Genomic DNA, 19,357 nt, shown 5'->3' with positions numbered 1-19,357 from the left:
GGACTAGAAAGCAATAGATTTCTTGCTTCTGCCACAGATTCCCCCAGCTGTGAGCCTTCCAGCCTTCTAAGTATTCCTTTATATGTGGTTCAGAGTTCTGGGACCATTCCCTGAGCCTGCTTGGTCGGGTATTCTGTGTTGTTGTTGGCGGAGCTCTCTGCTATACGTCCACCTGATCCGCCATCTTGTTTGTTCTCCCCTTTATAGAATTTCTGAGGTGTGTCTGGTGGATGTGAACCAAGCAACCCTGTGGTTAGCAATGTGGTGATTATCCTGCAGTGCAACACCAGTTATCTAGGTTAAAAAAAAAAAAAAAAAGCTTATAAATACGTAGTTGTATAAAATTGTTAAAAAATATTTGTGGCAAGCATTTGAGAGCTGTGTGTCTTGGTAAGCCATTTGTGTGAGTCCCTTAAGAATGTGTGACAGCTTCTTTACTCCATCTGTGACCATAGGAGGAAGAACTGGCTTTGGGAAAAGATAGCTAATTCTACTTTGAAAATGCTTTATTCATGGAGCCATTGGCATTTCTAAAGGAACCTGCTGTTGCATTGGGTTAAGCTTTGGGCTTCTAATTGCAAGGTTGGCAGTTCTAACCCACCAATTGCTTTAAGGGAGACAGATGAGGCTGTCTGCTGTCATAAATATTTACAGTCTCAGAAACCCTATGGAGTTTAGAGGATGAAAAGAAGAGAGAGTTATAAATTGAATCCTTTGAAATACTAATGTTTTAAGGGTGAATAGAAAAAGGGAAATCTGTTAAGGGCCCTGACAAGGAGTGATAGAGGAAGGAAGAGAAGATCATCTACCGTCAGAAAGGGGTTTCTGTCACAAAAATCCTCAAACAAATGTGGACTCACATAGAAATGATAAAATCTTGTTTCTTTGTCTACTCACACTTTCCCTAAGATGCAAGTTCCCTCATCCCTCTAGGTGTTCTAAGCAGATTTATGTCTTAATTTCCAATGAAAGATGAAGGGTAGACTAGAATGAGGGAGAATACACAAGTAGAAATGGAGGTCAAGAAGAGAGTAAGCACTGAGGAGTTCCAACTAGAATGTAAGGGGGGTATGCCTCACACATGGTTATCTAGCACAAGCCAGGGACATAACAAATATTTGATTTGAGTAGCTGAGGTGAAGAAAAACAATGGCTCATTCTGTTTCTACTGCTCTTGACAAGTCTGCCATGGCTTGGAAAGGTCTTGGTAAAGAGACCCTCCCATCTTCTGGTGCTTTCTTCATCATTCAATATTTTGTCCATGGAGTCCTTCAATATTGTAAGCTGAGGCTTGAATTTTTACTTTGGTTCTTTCATCTTAAGAGATGCTGAGCATGTTCTTCTCATTTGGCTTACTAACTCCAGGTCTTTGACATTCATTATAATATTTGAAATTTTCTGCTCAACTCTTTACTTCCTTATTTTTTCCATTTGCGTTAGCATCTCTATGCTGGAGATAAATTGAATCCTTTGAAATATTAATGTTTTAAGGGTGAACAGAGTTTTTGAGTTTCTTCTGACATCCATTTTGGTGGTGTTTTCTTGCCTGTATGTTTAATGACATTTGCTTTCTTCCTGTACGATGTTCTTGTCATCTGACAGCTCTTCAGGTCTTTGAGATGGTCTCTAAATTCAGGTGGGATATGTTCAAGGTCATATTTTGGCTCTCATGAACTTGATAAATTTTCTTCAGTTTCAGCCTGAACTTGCATATGAGCAACTGATTGTGTGTTCCACAGTTGGCCCCTTGGCCTTGTTTTGGCTCATGATTTGGTGCTTTTCCACCGTCTATTCCCATAGTGTAGTCAGCTTGATTCCTGTATATTCCATCTGGTGTGGTTGGTCCATGTGTATAACTGCCTTTTATGTTGTTTAAAGAAGGTATTTACAATGAATAAGTCATTAGTCTTGCAAAATTCTATCATGTGATCTCCGGCATCTAAGGTCATGTTTTCCAACTAGTGACCCTTCCTTTTTGTTTCCAACGTTCATATTCAAATCTCCAGTACTTATCAATTCATCTTGAAGAAGCTGGTTGTTGTTGTTATGTGCCGTGGAGTCGCTTCCGACTCATAGCGACCCTGCACAGGCTTTCCGAGGCTGTAAATCTTTACGGGAGCAGACTGCCTCATCTTTCTCCCACGGAACAGCTGGTAGTTTCGAACTGCTGACCTTGTGGTTCGCAGCCTGATTTGTAACCACTACGCTACCAGAGCTCTCTGAAGAAGCTGGTAGAGTTCTTCAATTTCATTATCACTAGCTTTAGTGGTTGGTGCATAACTTTGGGTAATAGTGGTATTAATTGGTCTTCCTTGTGGAAATATGGATATTATCCTATTATAGACAGTGTTGTATTTCAAGATAGATTATATATAATACAATTTACAACTTTTGTTTGAAGTCCATGGTTGCTCCTCCTGCACACAGATAAAAATTTAAAGTCTCTTCAGAGTAAAGGTGATAAAACATAAGAATTTGAGTCTACAAGGTAAATCAACTTCTTAGCGTTTGTGGGATTTAAATTGTTTTTTTATTTACAGTAAAATAATATTTTCCAGTTACATATTCACTGTTGTGAAAAAAGTAAGCTGTTATTCTGATATTCCTTCAGACAGAGAGTTTGATGAAAAACTGATAGTGGCACTCTGGGCTAATGCGTCAGACTTTGTCAGTTTGAACTGCAAGGTCAGTGGTTCAAGCTCACCAGCTGCTCTTTGTACCTACACAGGGTCGCTATGGGTCAGAATCAATTCAACAGCACTTAACAACAACAACAACAATATTAAACTTAGGCTTTGCAGTCTGGCACATTAACCCACAGCACTACACCAGGACAGAAACCCTATACAGTGTCGCTATGAATTGGAACCAACTATCTATGGGTTGAAATCAACTCGACAGCACTTAACAGCAACAAATGTATATATATAACTCCTGATGTGGCACTGTGGGCTAATGTGTAAGACTGCAATGTCTTTGAACTGCAAGATCAGTGGTTCAAGGTCACCAGCTGCTCCTTGAAAACCCTATACAGGGTCACTATGGGTCAGAACAACAACGTATGTATAGATACAAAATATATATACAAAAAGAGAGATTGCATCTGCATGTATTTTCAGCTTAATGGATGATATCATATCATACTGTGTTGAAAAGAGACAAGAAAATGAATTCTGGCTTAATTTGCAATGCTAATAGAATTATATATTTATTAGTTAACTGTTTAAATCATGGGGGTTCCTTTGTAGTGCTCAGTAACCTGCGGCTCTGGAGTTCAGCAAAGGGAGGTGTACTGCAGACTGAGAGGCGTTGGTCGGGTTGCTGAAGAAATGTGTGATCAAGTCACCCGACCAGATTTTCAAAGACAGTGTTGGCATCAGGACTGTGCGCAGTACCGGTGGATTTCAGGAGACTGGCAGGATGTAAGTATTCATGAGTCTGTTTTCAAAGACACCACATAAAACAATGCGCTAGTTCTGTTTTGTAAATGATGAATTCAAGGAGCCTTTGCCATATCTAAAGAAGCCCTAGTGATGTAGTGGGTTAAGCCGGTGACTGCTAATTGCAAAGTTGACTGTTCTAACCCACCAATTGCTTGGAGGAAGAAAGATGAGGCTGTCTGCTCTCATAAAGATTTATAATCTCAGAAACCCTTTTGTAATTTTGCAATTTTGCAATTGCATTTCTAGTGTTTGGCATCATGCAAGAGAAGAGAGACACACCGGCAAGTAAAATGCATTGATGCACAAAATGTTACAGTGAATGAAAGTTTCTGTGATCCTTCAACCAGAGCTCTTTCCATCAAAAAGTGCAGGAACCCTCCCTGCATGTATATTGTGGTGACTGGAGACTCATCTCAGGTAAGACAAAAAGTGGGAGTTCAGAAGTTTTGCTCCTGAAAACAAACAAAACAACAACAACAACAAAACAAAGACAGAAACCTTACTTGAAATTGGGTTGAAATTTTGAATATATGGGTGTAGGTGATGCAATGCATATTAATCTAATGAGTAAAACTACTGAAAGTTAGATGGTACAAATAAAGAACTAGTAACACATATGCTAACCCAAGGAGCCCTGGTAGCCTAGTGGGGTAAGAGTTGGCCTACTAACCATAAGATCAGCAGTTCAAATCTATCAGCTGCTTTGTGGTAGCAAAATGAAGCTTTCTGTTTCTGTAAAGATTTACAGGCTTGGCAACCCTACACAGCGTAACTATGACTTGGAACCGACTCTACAGCACACAACAACCACCATCACCATATATTAACAAACTCTAGTGAAATCCTAAAGTGTCAGTGGATACCAGTATGATAGCAACTACCAGGAACATTTTGGCAAACTGGCACTACAAGTTGCCTACTGCTTATAGACAGCTTTATGAGGTATAACTTACATAAAACAAGCTGCACTTGCTTAAAGTGCATGTGCTCATGAAATTGGTACTATAATCAAAATAAAGAGCACCTCTAACATCCCCAAAAGTTTCCTGGGGTTCCTTATTAATCCCTCCCATGGTATTTCCCCTCCTCTATAAACAACCAATGCAGTGCTGCAGGATAATGCACCAGACCTCAAGATAAGTTTGAACTACAAGGTCGGTGGTTCAAACTCACCAGCTGCTCCTCAGAAACCCTATACAGGCTATGGATTGGAGCTGACTTAACTGCACTTAACAACAACAATAACAGATAGGCAACCAATGCTCCTTAGAAACCCTATGAATTGGCACTGATTCAACCGCACTTAACAACAACAGCAATAGGCAACCAAATCTGGTTTTGTCACTATAGATGAGTTGCCATAGCTTTATATAAAAAGATACAATATGTACTCTATTTTGTCTGGCTCAGCATAAATATTTTGAGAGTCAGTCATGTTGTGTACATCAATAGTTTAATTCTTTATACTGCTGCAGACAGAGTATTCCATTATGTTGATGTCTTGAGGTTCACTAATTAATTGTTCGGTGATGTCTAATCCATCGGTGATCTCAATTCAGCCTATTTCCTGGTTTCAGACAGTTCAATCCGCATTTTTGAAGTTTGAATTCAGTCTTTTCTAAAAATATGTATCTTTTGGGTTTTTACTTAACTTTTTTTGCAATTGGCATTACACGTGTTATTAACCATTAGTAGTGTCTTGGCATATTCTATACCTATGTCAATTTTGGGACAGAGTATTGTTTTAGGGTGGTGGTGTTTTTTTTGTTTGTTTGTTTTAATTTAGTGATTTTTAGTAAACTCATAAATTTATGCACCCATCTCTACTACCTAATTCCAGAATATCTCACCATCCCCCAAAGAAACCAATACCCATCAGGAGTCATTGCCCAGTCTACTATGTACTTGTTATTATTTGTCTTTTTAAATATAGCCATTCTGTTGTTGTTAGGTGCCATCAAGTTAATTCTGACTCATGGCGACCCTACGCACAACAGAGCGAAACACTGCTTGATCCTTCGTCATCCCCACAATTCTTACACTGGAGCCCATTGCTTCTGCCACTGTGCCATCCATTCCATTGGAGGTCTTCCTGTTTGTCACTGAACTTCTACTTTACCAAGCATGATGCCCTTCTCTATGGACTAGTTACATGTCCTCATTACATGTCCAACATGAGAGACAGAGCCTCGCATTCTGACTTCTAAGAAGCATTCTAGCTGTACTTCTTCCAACACAGATTCATTTGTTCTTCTGGCAGTCCATGGCACTTTCAATCTTCTCCTCCAACACCATAGCTCAAATACATCGATTCTTCTACAGCCTTTCTTATTCACTACCCAACTTTCTCACATGCACATTCGGCAATTGAAAATACCCTGCCTTGGGTCAGCACACCTTAGTCCTCAAACTGATATTTTTGCTCTTGAACACTTTAAAGAGGTCTTCTGTATCAGATTTACCTAATGCACTATGTCATTTGACTTCATGATGGCTGCGTTCATGAGTGTTGATTTATCATGATGTTGTTTATTGGTCCAGTTGTAAGGATTTTTGTTTTCATTACATCGATGTGCAAAGGCGGTGGTTTCTGATCTTCGTCAGTAAGTATTTAAGTCCTCCTCACTTCCAGAAAGCAAGGTTGTATTATCTGCATATTGCAAGTGTTAATGTGTCTTCCTCAAATCTTGAAGCTAAATTCTTCCTTATACAATCCAGTTTCTTGGATTATTTGTTCAGCATGCACATTGTATAAATATTGTATAAGTATGCCTGGCACACACATTTCCTGATTTTAAACGATTCAGTGTCCCTTATTCTGTTCAAATAACTACCTCTAGTACCATATACAGGTTCCTCATGAGCACAGTTAGGTGTTCTGGAATACCAATTCTTCGTAATGTTACCAATAGTTTGTCATGATCCACATAGTCAAAAACCTTTACATAGTAAATAAAGCACAAGCCAACATCTTTCTGGTGTTCTCTGTTTTCATCCAAGATGCATCTGACATCAACAATGTCTGTACTTCCATGTTCTTCTGAATCAGTTCTGAATTTCTTTCAGTTCCCTGTCAATGTACTGTTGTAGTCGCTTTCTAATTATCTTTAGCAAAATCTTACTTGCATGTGATATTAATGATATTATCCAATTATATCTGCACTTCATGGAGTTATCTGTCTTTGGGATGGGCACAAATATGGATCTCTTCCAATCAGTTGGCCAGGTAACTTGCTTCCAGATTTATTGACCTAGATATGTAGGTGCCTCCAGTGCTGCATCAGTTTGTTGAAAGATTTCAATTTGTGTTCCATTAATTCCCGGAGTCTTGCTCTTTGTCATTGCCATCAGTGCACCTTGTACTTCATGTGCTTCAACTTGAAATGGTTGAACATCAACCATTTCTTTTTGGTTCAGTGATTCTGTGTATTCCTTCCATCTTCATTTGATGCTTTCTGCATCATTTAATATTTTGCCCATAGAATCTTACAATATTGCAAGTCAAGGCTTGATTTCTTTTCTTTAATTCTTTCAGCTTGAGAAATGCTGAACATGTTCTTCCCTTTTGGTTTTATAATTCCAGGTCTTTGCATAGTTCATTATAACATTTAACTGTGTTTTTTCTAGCTGCTCTTTAAACTTTTCATTTCAGCTCTTTTGCCTTCTTATTTCTTCCATTTGCTATAGCATGTTTATGCTAGAGAGCAAGTTTCAGAGTCCCTCCTGACATCCATTTTAACCTTTAACTTCTTTCTTGTCTTCTTAATGACCTTTTGCTTTCTTCCTATAGTGTTGATGTCATACCACAACTCTTCTGGTATCCAGTTATTACTGTCTAATGCATCCAATCTGTTCTCTAGATGATCTCTAAATTCAGGTGGGATGTGTTTAAGGTCATATTTTCCACTGTTGGACTTGCCTGAATTTTCTTCAGCTTTAACCTAAACTTGCATAAGAGCAATTTATGGTCTATTGCACAGTCTGCCCCTGACCTTGTTTTGGCTAATCATATGGGGCTCTCCCACTGTCTTTTCTTACAGATTTAGTAAATTTGATGTTTTTGTATTCCATCTGGTGAGGTCCATGTATAGTCAACTTTTATGTTATTTAGAAAAGGTTTTTGCAATGAATAAGTCATTGGTCTCGCAAAATTCTGTCATGTGATCTCTAGCATCGTTTCTATCACCAAGCACATGTTCTCCAACTACTGATCCTTCTTCTTTGTTTCCAACCTTTGTATTTTAATCACCAGTAATTATCAATACCTCTTAATTGCCTTGTTGTTGTTGTTAATTGCAGTCGAGTTGATTTTTACCTATAGCGACCCTGTATAGGGTTTCCAAGGAGCAGCTGGTGAGCTTGAACCACCAACCTTGCAGTCAAACGCCTTTGCAGTCTGGTGCATTAACCCACAGTGCCATACCTTTGTAGAAAAATCAGATCAAATCAAGACAACCTTGAAAGCAAGTTCTTCAAGCAAACACCAGGCTGGTTAAATAATGACAATCTTTGAGAACCTTGAAGTAATGTCAAACCTGTTCAACCCTTTCAATGAATACCATGCTGGTGGTTTTCACTATAATTAGAGGCTACTAGATTTCAAGCAGAGCTGGTGTGTGGGATGGGAATTGGACAAGTTAAAATACCACAAATCTCACTGTTCTTATGGAAATTTAACCATATTTCTGCCCTTGGTTAGTACTTAGAGTGTGAATTAAGTTGATGCTAATACTTTTGCCAGATTTTTCTTTTGTGTAGAAGATCCTAACTCTGCTATTTGCACTAATGTCACTCTTCTCAAGTCAGTTGATTGATTGTTTTTCTCCCCCCTTGTTACAGATGGTGTTTCCCTGCTTCTTTGCATACCAAGTGATTTTTCATTCCATGCAAGACATTATACATTTTTTTGTTATTTGATATTGTATTTCTATATGTATATTTTGAATTTTTCTTGGATGGAATTAACTTATTAAGGAATTTGCTCTTTTCTCATATTGCTCTTAAGATTTGTTAAATAAGACCAATGAATTTGTTAATCTAGAGTTAATTATTCCCCCATATTGTGGCAAGTCCCTTCCTAATATTCCTTCCACCCATTTCCTTGTATAGATAAGATTTTCCAGCTGAGATGGAAGCAATAGGCACTGTATGTGGTCCCATGTAAGCTTTTTTCCCTGACCTTGATGATTTCCTCACATGCATGTCATGCTCTAGACTCTGTTGAGACTTAAGAGGATTGTGGACCCTTGGACATTTCTTTGGAGTTCTCACTCTGTAGCAATCTCATCTTTGGTTTTCTGTCCTGAACATTTGAGGTTCCTTGGTCTTTCGAGACTCTTGACTTTGTCACATTAGCTCTTTGAGTGCCCTTTCCTTGTGCCAAGATTTGGGAAGTCTCTCAGTAAACTGGAGCATTTGCTTTCAGTCTCTCAAGGATCACTATCTTTTATTGCCTGATAGAGAGTATCCTAAAAGCCATTGTTTTACTTATTTTTTCTAGTCTTTTTCTTTTTGGTTGTTTCAGGTAAGAAGATAAAATCTATTCCTTTTTACTCCATTTTTGTGTGGAAGCAAAAGTCTATTTAATACTTTCCCTTCTCTTTTTCTTTTTGCTGGGATTTTAATTCATATATAAATCACCTATTTTAGTCACATCATTATATGTGGTAGAATAAATACATGCTAAATTATACATAGTTTTTAGGCTATGTTGTTGTTGTTAAGTATCATCGAGTTGGTTCTGACTCATTGTGTATAGGATTTCTGAGGAGCAGCTGATGGATTTGAACCACTAACATTGTAATTAACAGTCCAGTGCTTATCCTACAGTGCCACACCTGGATTTCTTATAGGCTATAATTAAGATTAATAAATGTTCTTTACTTCAAGTAATAATTTCTAATATGCTTCATTTCCCCAAAGTTGTGATTATTAAAAGATAGTTTCATTCAATAGAATGGTGGTAATAAAAAATGGAATTTTTGTGGGGATGGCATAGCATAAAATATATTAAGCATCTGGTAAATATTGGAACAGGTGACTCCACTTAAGGACATATTCTTTTCACTTGTAATTTTGTATTTTTTAGTGTGCAGATAACTGTGGATTTAGTTACCAACAAAGGATTACATATTGCATTGGGATCCGCTCTACTAAGGAAAATAAGCTCCATCAGCTTTGGCCTATAGAGTATAGACAATGCCCTGTGCTGCCTTCCCCTCAAGTTTACAAATGCAATGTTAGGAGCTGTTTGCATGTGGCCACTTGGAGAGTTGGAAAATGGAGTAAGGTCAGTGTATGGTCATAAATCTATACATCATTGAGACTTCCTAGGTGTGTGATTTCTGGTCATCTGCATGCATAACTAGATGCTCAGAATTGTCTCGTACCCCTGTTATCTAAAAACCATTTTCTTAGTTATTTGTCACCTTATTATTTCCTGTTCATAAGCATTTCTTTTCCTCAGAGAGCCTTATACAGTGGCTTGCTCTTTGAATAGGTACTTAAGAAATATTTATTGGCCAAGTGCATAAATAAATAAAACCAACATATGAATAATAAAAGTTATTTGGTTTATATTTTATTCCCAACTTAGTTGATAAAAAGCAAGTAAATATTAGTCTGTAATATTACCATATAAATTAATGAGAACAAACTCTCAGTAGTCTTAATAACATCACTAATTAATGTTTATTAAGTATTTACAATGTGCTATTGATAGAACTGCACAAAATAAATCAAAGGGAGCCAGGAACTGAGGAATAAGAGAGTCCCCAACTGTGGTGATCCAGCCTCCAGGGTATTTTAGCATCTATATTAGTTCTGTCCACTGTTGACATTATTTGTTCCAAAGGGCCTATTCTGAGAGGAAAAGGCATGGGTTTACTGCTCTTATTATGAAGTAGATAGTTTACCTTACTATTTAATCTGTTCACAGTGCTCAGTGACTTGTGGAGTAGGGGTAATGGAGAGAAGAGTAGAATGCATGGCTGAAAATGGTTGGTCCAGTGACTTATGTTTAAAGCGTTTAAAACCAGATGCTCAAAAGAAATGTTATGTCAATGACTGTAAGTAATAGATTTCAAAAATCTACCTACTACTCAAGCGTTCCTAAGGCAGCTTAATTTAAATTTAAAAGCTGAATATCTGTATTAGTTGTATACTCTGCAAAATGAAATGTACAGGTGTTCAGAATTCAGCAGTTTTTTTTTATGATTGAGTTAAGTACATTTGTTTGGTGCTGAAAAAGTATATTTGTTCTTGAAGGTAAAACATTTACCAGCTGCAAGGATATCCAAGTGAGAAACAACATTAAGAAGGATGGTGAATATTACCTTACCATTAAGGGAAGATTAGTAAAGGTAGTATATAAACCTATTTGATTTTAACATTGACCACTCACTTTTGAAGAAGTTGGTCTACATGTTTGCTTTTTTTTTTAGATTCATTGTGCAGACATGCAGTTGGAGAATCCCAAGGAATATATACCATTGGTCAAAGGTGAAGAAGACAACTTTTCTGAAGTATATGGTTTTAGGTACAAGCTGTGCATTTTTATAGGGTCTCTGGGTGACACCAAGGTTGGCAATTTAAACCCATCTAAATGCACCACAGAAGAAAGGCGTGGCAATCTGTTTGAAAAAGCTTACAGCCAAGAAAATCCTATGGTGCAGTTCTGCTCTGTAATACATGGGTTATCAGGAGTGGGAATCAGAGTTTTGGGGTTTGGTGCATTTTATGGTCCTTAAAGAGAACTGGAAATCCCAGCCTTCAGAGTAATAATTGAATAGTTCATATGGGGGACAGGTGCTTGAGAAGCATTTAAAAATATTAGTACTTCAACCAGAAGGTATTCAAACATAATAAAGATTTAAGTGTTAGCATGTACTCACAGAGTGACTGTGTGTATTTTCATAGAAATAAAATTAATTCCAGTAGCAAAAGTTATAAGGAGAATTATAGTCAAATTATTTTTCAAAAACTATTCTGAATCTCAGATTGAATGACTTATATGTAAGTACTGAATGATTTTTAGTCCTTTCCCATTTAATTTGTTGAAACGATAGTATTAAAGACAAATTATGTCTTTTGCCTCCATAATTTCTTAGTTATCTACATTATGGCCTAGTAACCATGTCAAAATATATTTTTTTTAAATTCTGATACTATTACAGACTGCAGAATCCTTATGAATGTCCTTTCAATGGTAGTAGGAGGCTAGATTGTGAATGTAAAAATGACTACCTGGCTGCTGGATACACTGCCTTCAGCAAAATAAGACTTGATCTCACTTCCATGCAAATTAAAAGTAAGTACAGAATTTCTATTTGTGAAATGAGAAGTCTCTATTTGTTATGAAAATCTAACAGTATATAAGTATATATGATAGTGTATATAAAAGACCCACCATTTTGCAATAATTACTTTAAAATACATTTTTCAGTCATTGTTGTTGTTCTTGTTGTGAAGTGCTGTTGAGTCGGTTCCAACCCATAGTGACCCTGTATAGGGTTTCCAAGGAGCAGCTGGTGAGCTTGAATTGCCAACCTTGCAGTTCAAATGGCTTTGCAGTCTGGCACATTAGCCCACAGCACCACAGCAGTTGTTGTTTAACATGAACCATCTGAGTTAACCTATAGGACAGAGTAGAACTGCTCCTTAGGGTTTCTGAGGCTGTAAATATTTATGGACTCAGACAGCCTAATCTTCATCCTGCAGAGCACCTGGTGGGTTTGAATCAAAGATCTTTCAGTTAGCAGTACAATACTTAACCCACTGCACCACCAGGGCTCCTTGACATGGACCATGGAGACCCTTCATATGATGCAATAATGATGGCGTGGATAAGATCCTACCCTTCGAAGACAAAATATTCTACCTTAAAAATCCCAATCACATTAAGGATAAGGACATTAACATACCCAACGTTTTTGTATATGTTTTTTAGGGACTTTAAAATAATAGTTAGCAAAAATTTCAAATGTCAATTTACTAAGTATTTATACATACATTTGAAAGTCCCTAAATATATATTTTCATCTCCCTTGCTTCTCTTTTCCTTCATCACACTTGTGTTGCAAAACCCCAGCATTGATTTCATTAAACTGTTCATGCACTCTGCAACTACACCATGAAGCTGAATGTGGCAAATAATACACAGCCATGCAGACTGGTATAAACTGAAATGTGTCACCACTAAGCTTACATGGACCCTAAGTGCTGCTATGTAACCCTGTTCCACTTCTCTAGTCCCTTCAGTCTCCCACTCTCCTCCATACCTTCTTTTAGCCTTAGATTTCTAAAATTTCTAACATGACTACTCTAATAACTCACTGTTGATGAACCTATTTCCAATTTCACTGAGAAAACAAAAAAATAAGTCAGAAGAGAATTTGCACAAACTTCTATGATCACATTTACTAACCTACATAGATCTTTATTATGAAAGAAAACAGAATTGAACAGTGGCTGGAGGAGAAAGTCTCAAGAGGCAAACTCCTCCTTTCACTTGTGCTGTGGTCTATGTACTTTAGCTTACTCAAGAATATCAATTCAGCAAGTTCCTCTTTCTTTTTTACATCATCAGGTTTTCTTCTCAGATGAATCATTTACACCCCACCTAGAGAAACATGCTTTGATTTCTTTTATCTTAATTTAAAAGAAATCCCCTTGAGCACCTTCCCCTCCCTCCACTATTCAATTTCTGTTTTCTTTCATAATAAATTTTCTTAAGTTGTGCATTTTTCACTTCTCCTATTCTCTCCTGAGCTCATCAAAATCATCAATGGCTTCTATTTTCCTAAATCCAATGATAAATTCTTAGTTTTCATCTTGCTTGACCTGTTAGCAGTTTTGGCTTTCAGGACACCACACTTTTCTGGTTTTGTTCCTGTTATGGCTACTCATTCTTAGTCTTAGTCTTCCACAAACTAAATGGTGAAGAGTTTTATGCTTAATCATTCATTCATTTACTTTATAAGATTCAAATACTGTTTATTAATTGACAGTTCCAAATGTCAATCTCCATCTTTGACAACAACACTGGACTCCAAAATCCAACTGTCAACTCAGCATGTCCATGTGGATGCCTAATACTGTTGTTGTATGCCATTGAGTCCATTCTGACTCATAGTGATCCTATATTGCTGTTAAGTGCCATCCAATTGGTTCAATTCATAGTGATTCTGTTAAGAGTTTCTAAGGAGTGACTGGTGGGTTTTAACCTCTTACCTTGCAGTTAGCAGTCCAGTGCTTATTCTACAGCACTACACCAGGACTCCTATAAGTGTCTCAAACTCGGTGTATCCAAAAACTGAACTTTCAATATTCTCTGCCAATTTTTTTCTTTTATCCCAATTTCTTATCATTTTGGTAAATGGCGACTCAATCATTTTCAGTTACTCTGGCTAAAATTTATATATATATATAAAATTTATATATATATAAAATCTTATACCACCTCCCCTCCCCCCCTTTTTTTTTATCATCCCTGCACAAAATCCATCATCAAATCCTGTGAAGTTTTTCTTCAGAATACATAACTAGGTTTCATAGTTTTCCATTACCCCATTTGCTCTACCTTGATCCAAGACTTTATCATTTTTCACTTGGATTATTATACCTATTAATTGATATACCTGCTTTTGTACTATAGCACTTTTGCTACTGTCAAGCTAGAACAGAGAAGCTAAAGTGATCCACAAGGTATAAGTGATGTCACTTCTTGAGCATGCCTCTTATTTTTTAAGCACTCTCCAACTGTTTCCCACTCAAAGAATTCTGGAATTCTTTCAATGGGCAAGAAAGCTTAACATTCCCTTCACTACTATTTCTGTTAGGTGCTTCTGAATTCTTTGGCATTTCTGACTCTTTGTACAATTTTCACATGCAAATAAGGCTATTGAAAATACCTTGCCTTGGGTCAAGTGCACCTTGGATTTAAAACTGACATCTTTGCTTTTGAATATTTTAAAGAGGTCTTTTTGTAGCAGATTTACCTGGTGTAAAATATATTGCTTGATTTTTTTTGACTGCTTTCATGAGTGTATTTGTAGATCCAAGCAACATGAAGTCTTTGATAACTTCAGTCTTTTCTCTGTTTATCATGATGTTACTTATTGATCCAGTTGTGAGAATTTTTGTTTTCATTGAGATGCAATCCGTGCTAAAGTTATTGATCTTCATCAATAAGTGTTTAAGGCCTCTTCACATTCAGCAAGCTAGGTTGTATCATCTGCATATTGCAGATTTTAATGAGTTTTCCTCTAATCCTGATGCCATGCTCTTCTTCACATAATCCAGTTTCTTGGATTATTTATTTAGCATACAGATTGAATAAAAATGGTGAAAGAATGCAACCATGACACACATCTTTCCTGATTTTAGCCCATGCAGTATCCCCTTGTTCTGTTCTAATGACTGCCTTTTGGTCTATGTACAAGTTCCTCATAAGCACAATTAAGTGTTCTGGAATACTCATTCTTCACCATGTTATCAGTCCTTTGTCATGAGCCATATAGTGGAATGACGTTGCATCATCAATAAAGCACACATAAACGTCTTTTTGGCACTACTTTCAGCCAAGATCTGTTTAACATCATCAATGATATCATTCTTTTACATTCTCTTCTGAATGCACCTTAAATTTCTGACAGCTCCCTGTCAATATACTGCTGCAGTCATTTTTAATTAGCAAAATTTTACTTGCATGTGATATTGATAACATTGTTTGATGATTTTTGCATTCCATTACATCACCTTTCTTTCATATGAATACAAATTTAGATCTCTTCCAACAAGCTGGTCAGGTAGCTGTCTTCCAAATTTCTAGGCATAAGTGAGTGATTGCCTCAAGCACTCCATCAGTTTGTTAAAACATTTAAAATCACCTTTCTGTTCCTATTGTATTTCTCACATTGTCAGCTCCCACGCCTTTTCTTGCATACTCTGTTCCAACACAATGGCCTCTGTTATTCCTTGAACACATCAAACATGTTCCAGCCTTAAGGTCTTTGTACTTTTCCATCTGTCTGGAATTCTTTTCCTACCATTATTTCTATGGTTTAACCACTCATTTCATTTTGAGTCTTCTACTCAAGTTCATTTTTTAAATGAGATCATCCAAGACTACTCTTGACCCCTAAAATCTTCTTCAAATATTCTTCCTTGCTTTACTTTTCTTCAAAGAAATCATCACTTGTAGCATACAATAGTACTTGCTATATTACTTGTGTCTCTGGTAAGGATCTCTGGTAGCGTAGTGCTTGCGAATTGGGCTGCGAACAGGAAGGTCAGCAGTTCGAGACTACCAGCTGTTCCGTGGGAGAAAGATGAGCCGTTGTACTCCTGTAAAGATTTACAGCCTTGGAAACCCTGCACAGGGTCGCTTACAGGTAGGACCCGACTCCACGGCACACAGCCACCACACCACCTGGTAGGGCTCAGGTTCCATCAGCCCCTATTGTATGCACTGTTTTCCCAGTAAATTGAATATAAATTTAAGCTAATTTTTTGTTGTTGTTGTTAAAAAGACTTCACTTTTGTTAAGAAGGTTATACGAACAGCTTGCTGAAGAACATTCTGGAAGACAAATTGGAGATAACCAAACAATAGGGAAATAATGTTTTTAAAGTCTTATTTTATTGTTCTACATGTACAATTCAGTGACATTTATTACATTCTTCAAGGTGTGCAACCATTCTCAGTCTGTTTTTCTGAATTGTTCTTCCAGTAGAAACATGAGCTCACTTACCCCTAAATTTCAGAGTTGCTATTCTCAATTTTTTTCCATACAGATAGTTCTTTGAAAGACCATGATAGCCAAAATAGACATTCTTTACTAATTAAACGAAACTGCTGTTTAAAGGAGCGCTGGTGGAGCTGTAAGTTAGATGCTGGTTTGCTAACTGTAAGTTGGTGGCAGGTGGTTAATATGCTGTGGAGTCGGTTCTGACTCATAGCGACCCTGTACAGGGTTTCCAAGGCTGCAAATCTTTATGGGAGCTGAAAGCCTCATTTTTCTCCTGCCAAACAGCTGGTAGTTTCGAACAGCTGACCTTGAGGTTAGCAGCCCAACTCGTAACCACTATGCTACCAGGTAGGTGGTTCAAATCCATTCATTGCTCTTCAGGAGAAAGATGAGGTTATCTGTTCCTGTAAAGATTTTCAGTCTTGGAAACCGTATTTAGGGTCAGTTGAGTAGGAATCGCACTGCTTGTTTGTTTGAATTTTTTTTTTTTGGAGGGGGGGGGAGGAGGGTGGTTATTGTTTAAAAAGACATTAGGTTATCTTTTTGGTTTAAGTTTGAAAGATTACCTCAGGGTAACAGTTTTAGGGACCCATCCAGCCTGTGTAGCTCCAGAAAGTATGGATTTCATCTGCAGGGAAAATTAGTATTAAAAAGAGGGATCAGCGCGTACAAAATGATGAAAGCATGAAACATTGTTGTACCCTCAAAGAATAATTAGTATTCAATTTGGTCTCAGCATAATATAAATGGAGTTTGAGGATGGTGTCTGGAGAAGGACATTATACTAGGTAGAACAGAGAATAAGCAAAAAAGAGGAAAACCCTTAGCTAGATGGATCCACACAATTGCTGCAACAGCAAGTTCAAGCGTAGCAATGGTTGTGAGGATGGCACAGGATCAGCCAAAGCTTCATTCTACTACACATAGGAGTGCTATGACTTGTAAATGAGTTGACAACACCTAACAACAGCAGCAGCAATGGAGTCCTGGTGTGGCGCTGTGGGTTAATGCACCAGACTGCAAAGCTATTTAAACTGCAAGGTTGGCGGTTCAAGCTTACCAACTGCCCTTTGTAAACCCTATACAGGGTCATGATGGATCAGAAGTGACTCAAAGGTACTTAACAACAGCAACAACATCTTGTGAGAGAAGTTCCCAAACATCAGGGCATGAAAGGAAATGTATACTAAACTAAGAAATTGAATTTTATTTCGTGGGTTATGGGAGCCATTAGCTAACAGTATAATCAGAAAAGAAGAAGAAAAATGACTGACGGGGGAAAAATTACATTCATGAAGCTAATTAGGAGTAATGATTCTAATGAGAAGTTATGAGGGCCTGGATTAAGGGTTTGGCCATGATACAGAGATAGATGGAGTTGAGAAATATCAAAGAGGTAGACTTTATAGAGTTTGCTGAATAATGAGATGTTGAATATTTAAAATATATCCAGAATACCCAGGTGGATGGTGATATTGTTCAGTGAGATAGTAAATATAGATCAGAAACAAGTTTGAAGAGAAAGATAATGCATTTAGCTTTGGAATTCTTAGAGAAACCTGTGGGTGATTATGTTCAATAATTGGTTCATTGAACTTAGGGGACTATCTGGTCACTAGTTTTCGGAGGAAGTAGTCACAAAGGATGATTTGAAAGCTGTATATTTGCTCTGCCCCAAACCAACTCTTAAGTGCTATACATAAGCATGGTTGTTGTTGTGATGGTTGTGCATCTTTATGGAAACAGATAAGCAGTAGGGTGCAGATAAATGTATAGTAACCAGCTCCCCATAAAAAAGTCTGATTGCCTTAACACAACCCAACATGGAGTTGGGAAGAGAGTCAGACAATTGACTCCCAAGAGCCATTACAAGCTATCTCTAGCACGCCATTGAAGTCCTGTTACTTTTGCAAACTACCCTTAGATTTATGATAGATTATCTTTGGCTGGGTGTTCTAGAGAAGCAAAACCAGGGAAATACGTGTATAATGAGACGTATAATGTCAAGAAAATGGCTTATGATTACAGAGTCCCAGGTCCCCAGCAAAAGAGAGAGGAAGAGTCCCTTCCTAATGTCCCTTATACTAGCTACTCATAGCCACTCATCACAGAGTTGACTATGCCTGTATCAGGTTTTATTACCAAGGGAATAAGCACATTTCAACTACTAAACCTCTGCAAATCCTGGCCTGGTCAAGTTACTATAGAATCTTAACCATTACATAGATATTTCCCACCATGTTGCATTTGGAGGTTGTCTCCAGGAGGTCATTGGGGCATACAGTAATCTTTCAATCGTCTTGGAAAGTGAAACAATTTGACAAGTGCTGCTTCATTTGATCATTATTTAAGTGATTTGAGCAAGAATAAGTTATTGAAACTGTTGATTTTAGGTTTTATTCCAACATATTTTTGATTCAATTATTCTGTTTTTAATAGTACATATTGACTCTCCAGTACAATGAACAGTCAGAAAATTCTCCTAATACTGTTAGCAAAAATAAAATGGAAAATAATAACAATAAAACAACAACAACAATAATAATGTGAAAAACAAAATAAGTTAACATACATTTTAGCTTTGTGTTTTTGAATAGACCAAATGAATTGATATAGATGTGTCATCTTAGATACTCACATATTTCTTTGTTATGGTTTGTAAAATCTGAATCATCCTTTTTCTTCAGTGGTTATGTTGTTGACACAACTTTATTTTTATTTGTGATGAAGTATAATAAAATAATTTCATTATAAAATCTTTTGAATTAATTGCAGATATGTCTGCAATTTCATAGGCAATTTATAAGACGAACGTTTTTAGATTAAAGAAAATATATTTATTAAAAGTCTGTGGTAAGTTGTGGGGCAAGTTTAATTTGAAATTTTGAATAAAAAATAAATGGATATAGGAAATGAATATGAAAACTGAAAGTTTTTCAATGAACATTGCAATACATTCTTGATGCTAAAGGGTTTCAATTGTTCTTTTCCAGCTACAGATCTTCTGTTTTCTCGGACATTATTTGGAAAAGCAGTTCCATTTGCTACAGCTGGGGATTGCTATAGTGCTGCCAGATGTCCACAGGTATTTGTTTGCTTTTTCCCTCACTCAAAAAAATGATTAATATTGTTTGTCTTTCATTCATTTTTAGGGACAGAGCATTGC

At 37.1% G+C, this 19,357-nt stretch overlaps 1 protein-coding gene across 1 annotated transcript in view; it reads left to right on the top strand.

Moving 5' to 3' along the window:
- Nucleotides 1-19,357, top strand: part of ADAMTS20 (ADAM metallopeptidase with thrombospondin type 1 motif, 20) — a 246,227-nt gene that overhangs the window by 206,567 nt on the left and 20,303 nt on the right. The window contains exons 30-37 of the mRNA XM_006865315.1: nucleotides 3,249-3,422; nucleotides 3,690-3,860; nucleotides 9,532-9,732; nucleotides 10,381-10,510; nucleotides 10,710-10,804; nucleotides 10,886-10,980; nucleotides 11,618-11,751; nucleotides 19,185-19,276. Of these exons, the coding sequence (XP_006865377.1) occupies nucleotides 3,249-3,422; nucleotides 3,690-3,860; nucleotides 9,532-9,732; nucleotides 10,381-10,510; nucleotides 10,710-10,804; nucleotides 10,886-10,980; nucleotides 11,618-11,751; nucleotides 19,185-19,276 (1,092 nt within the window). The remainder of the gene's footprint in view (nucleotides 1-3,248; nucleotides 3,423-3,689; nucleotides 3,861-9,531; nucleotides 9,733-10,380; nucleotides 10,511-10,709; nucleotides 10,805-10,885; nucleotides 10,981-11,617; nucleotides 11,752-19,184; nucleotides 19,277-19,357) is intronic.

This window comes from Chrysochloris asiatica, unplaced genomic scaffold (genome assembly GCF_000296735.1).
Source record: "Chrysochloris asiatica unplaced genomic scaffold, ChrAsi1.0 scaffold00077, whole genome shotgun sequence".
Lineage (NCBI taxonomy): Eukaryota > Metazoa > Chordata > Mammalia > Afrosoricida > Chrysochloridae > Chrysochloris > Chrysochloris asiatica.
Note: the sequence above shows the minus strand (reverse complement) of the source record. Positions and strands in the feature narration are given on the sequence as shown.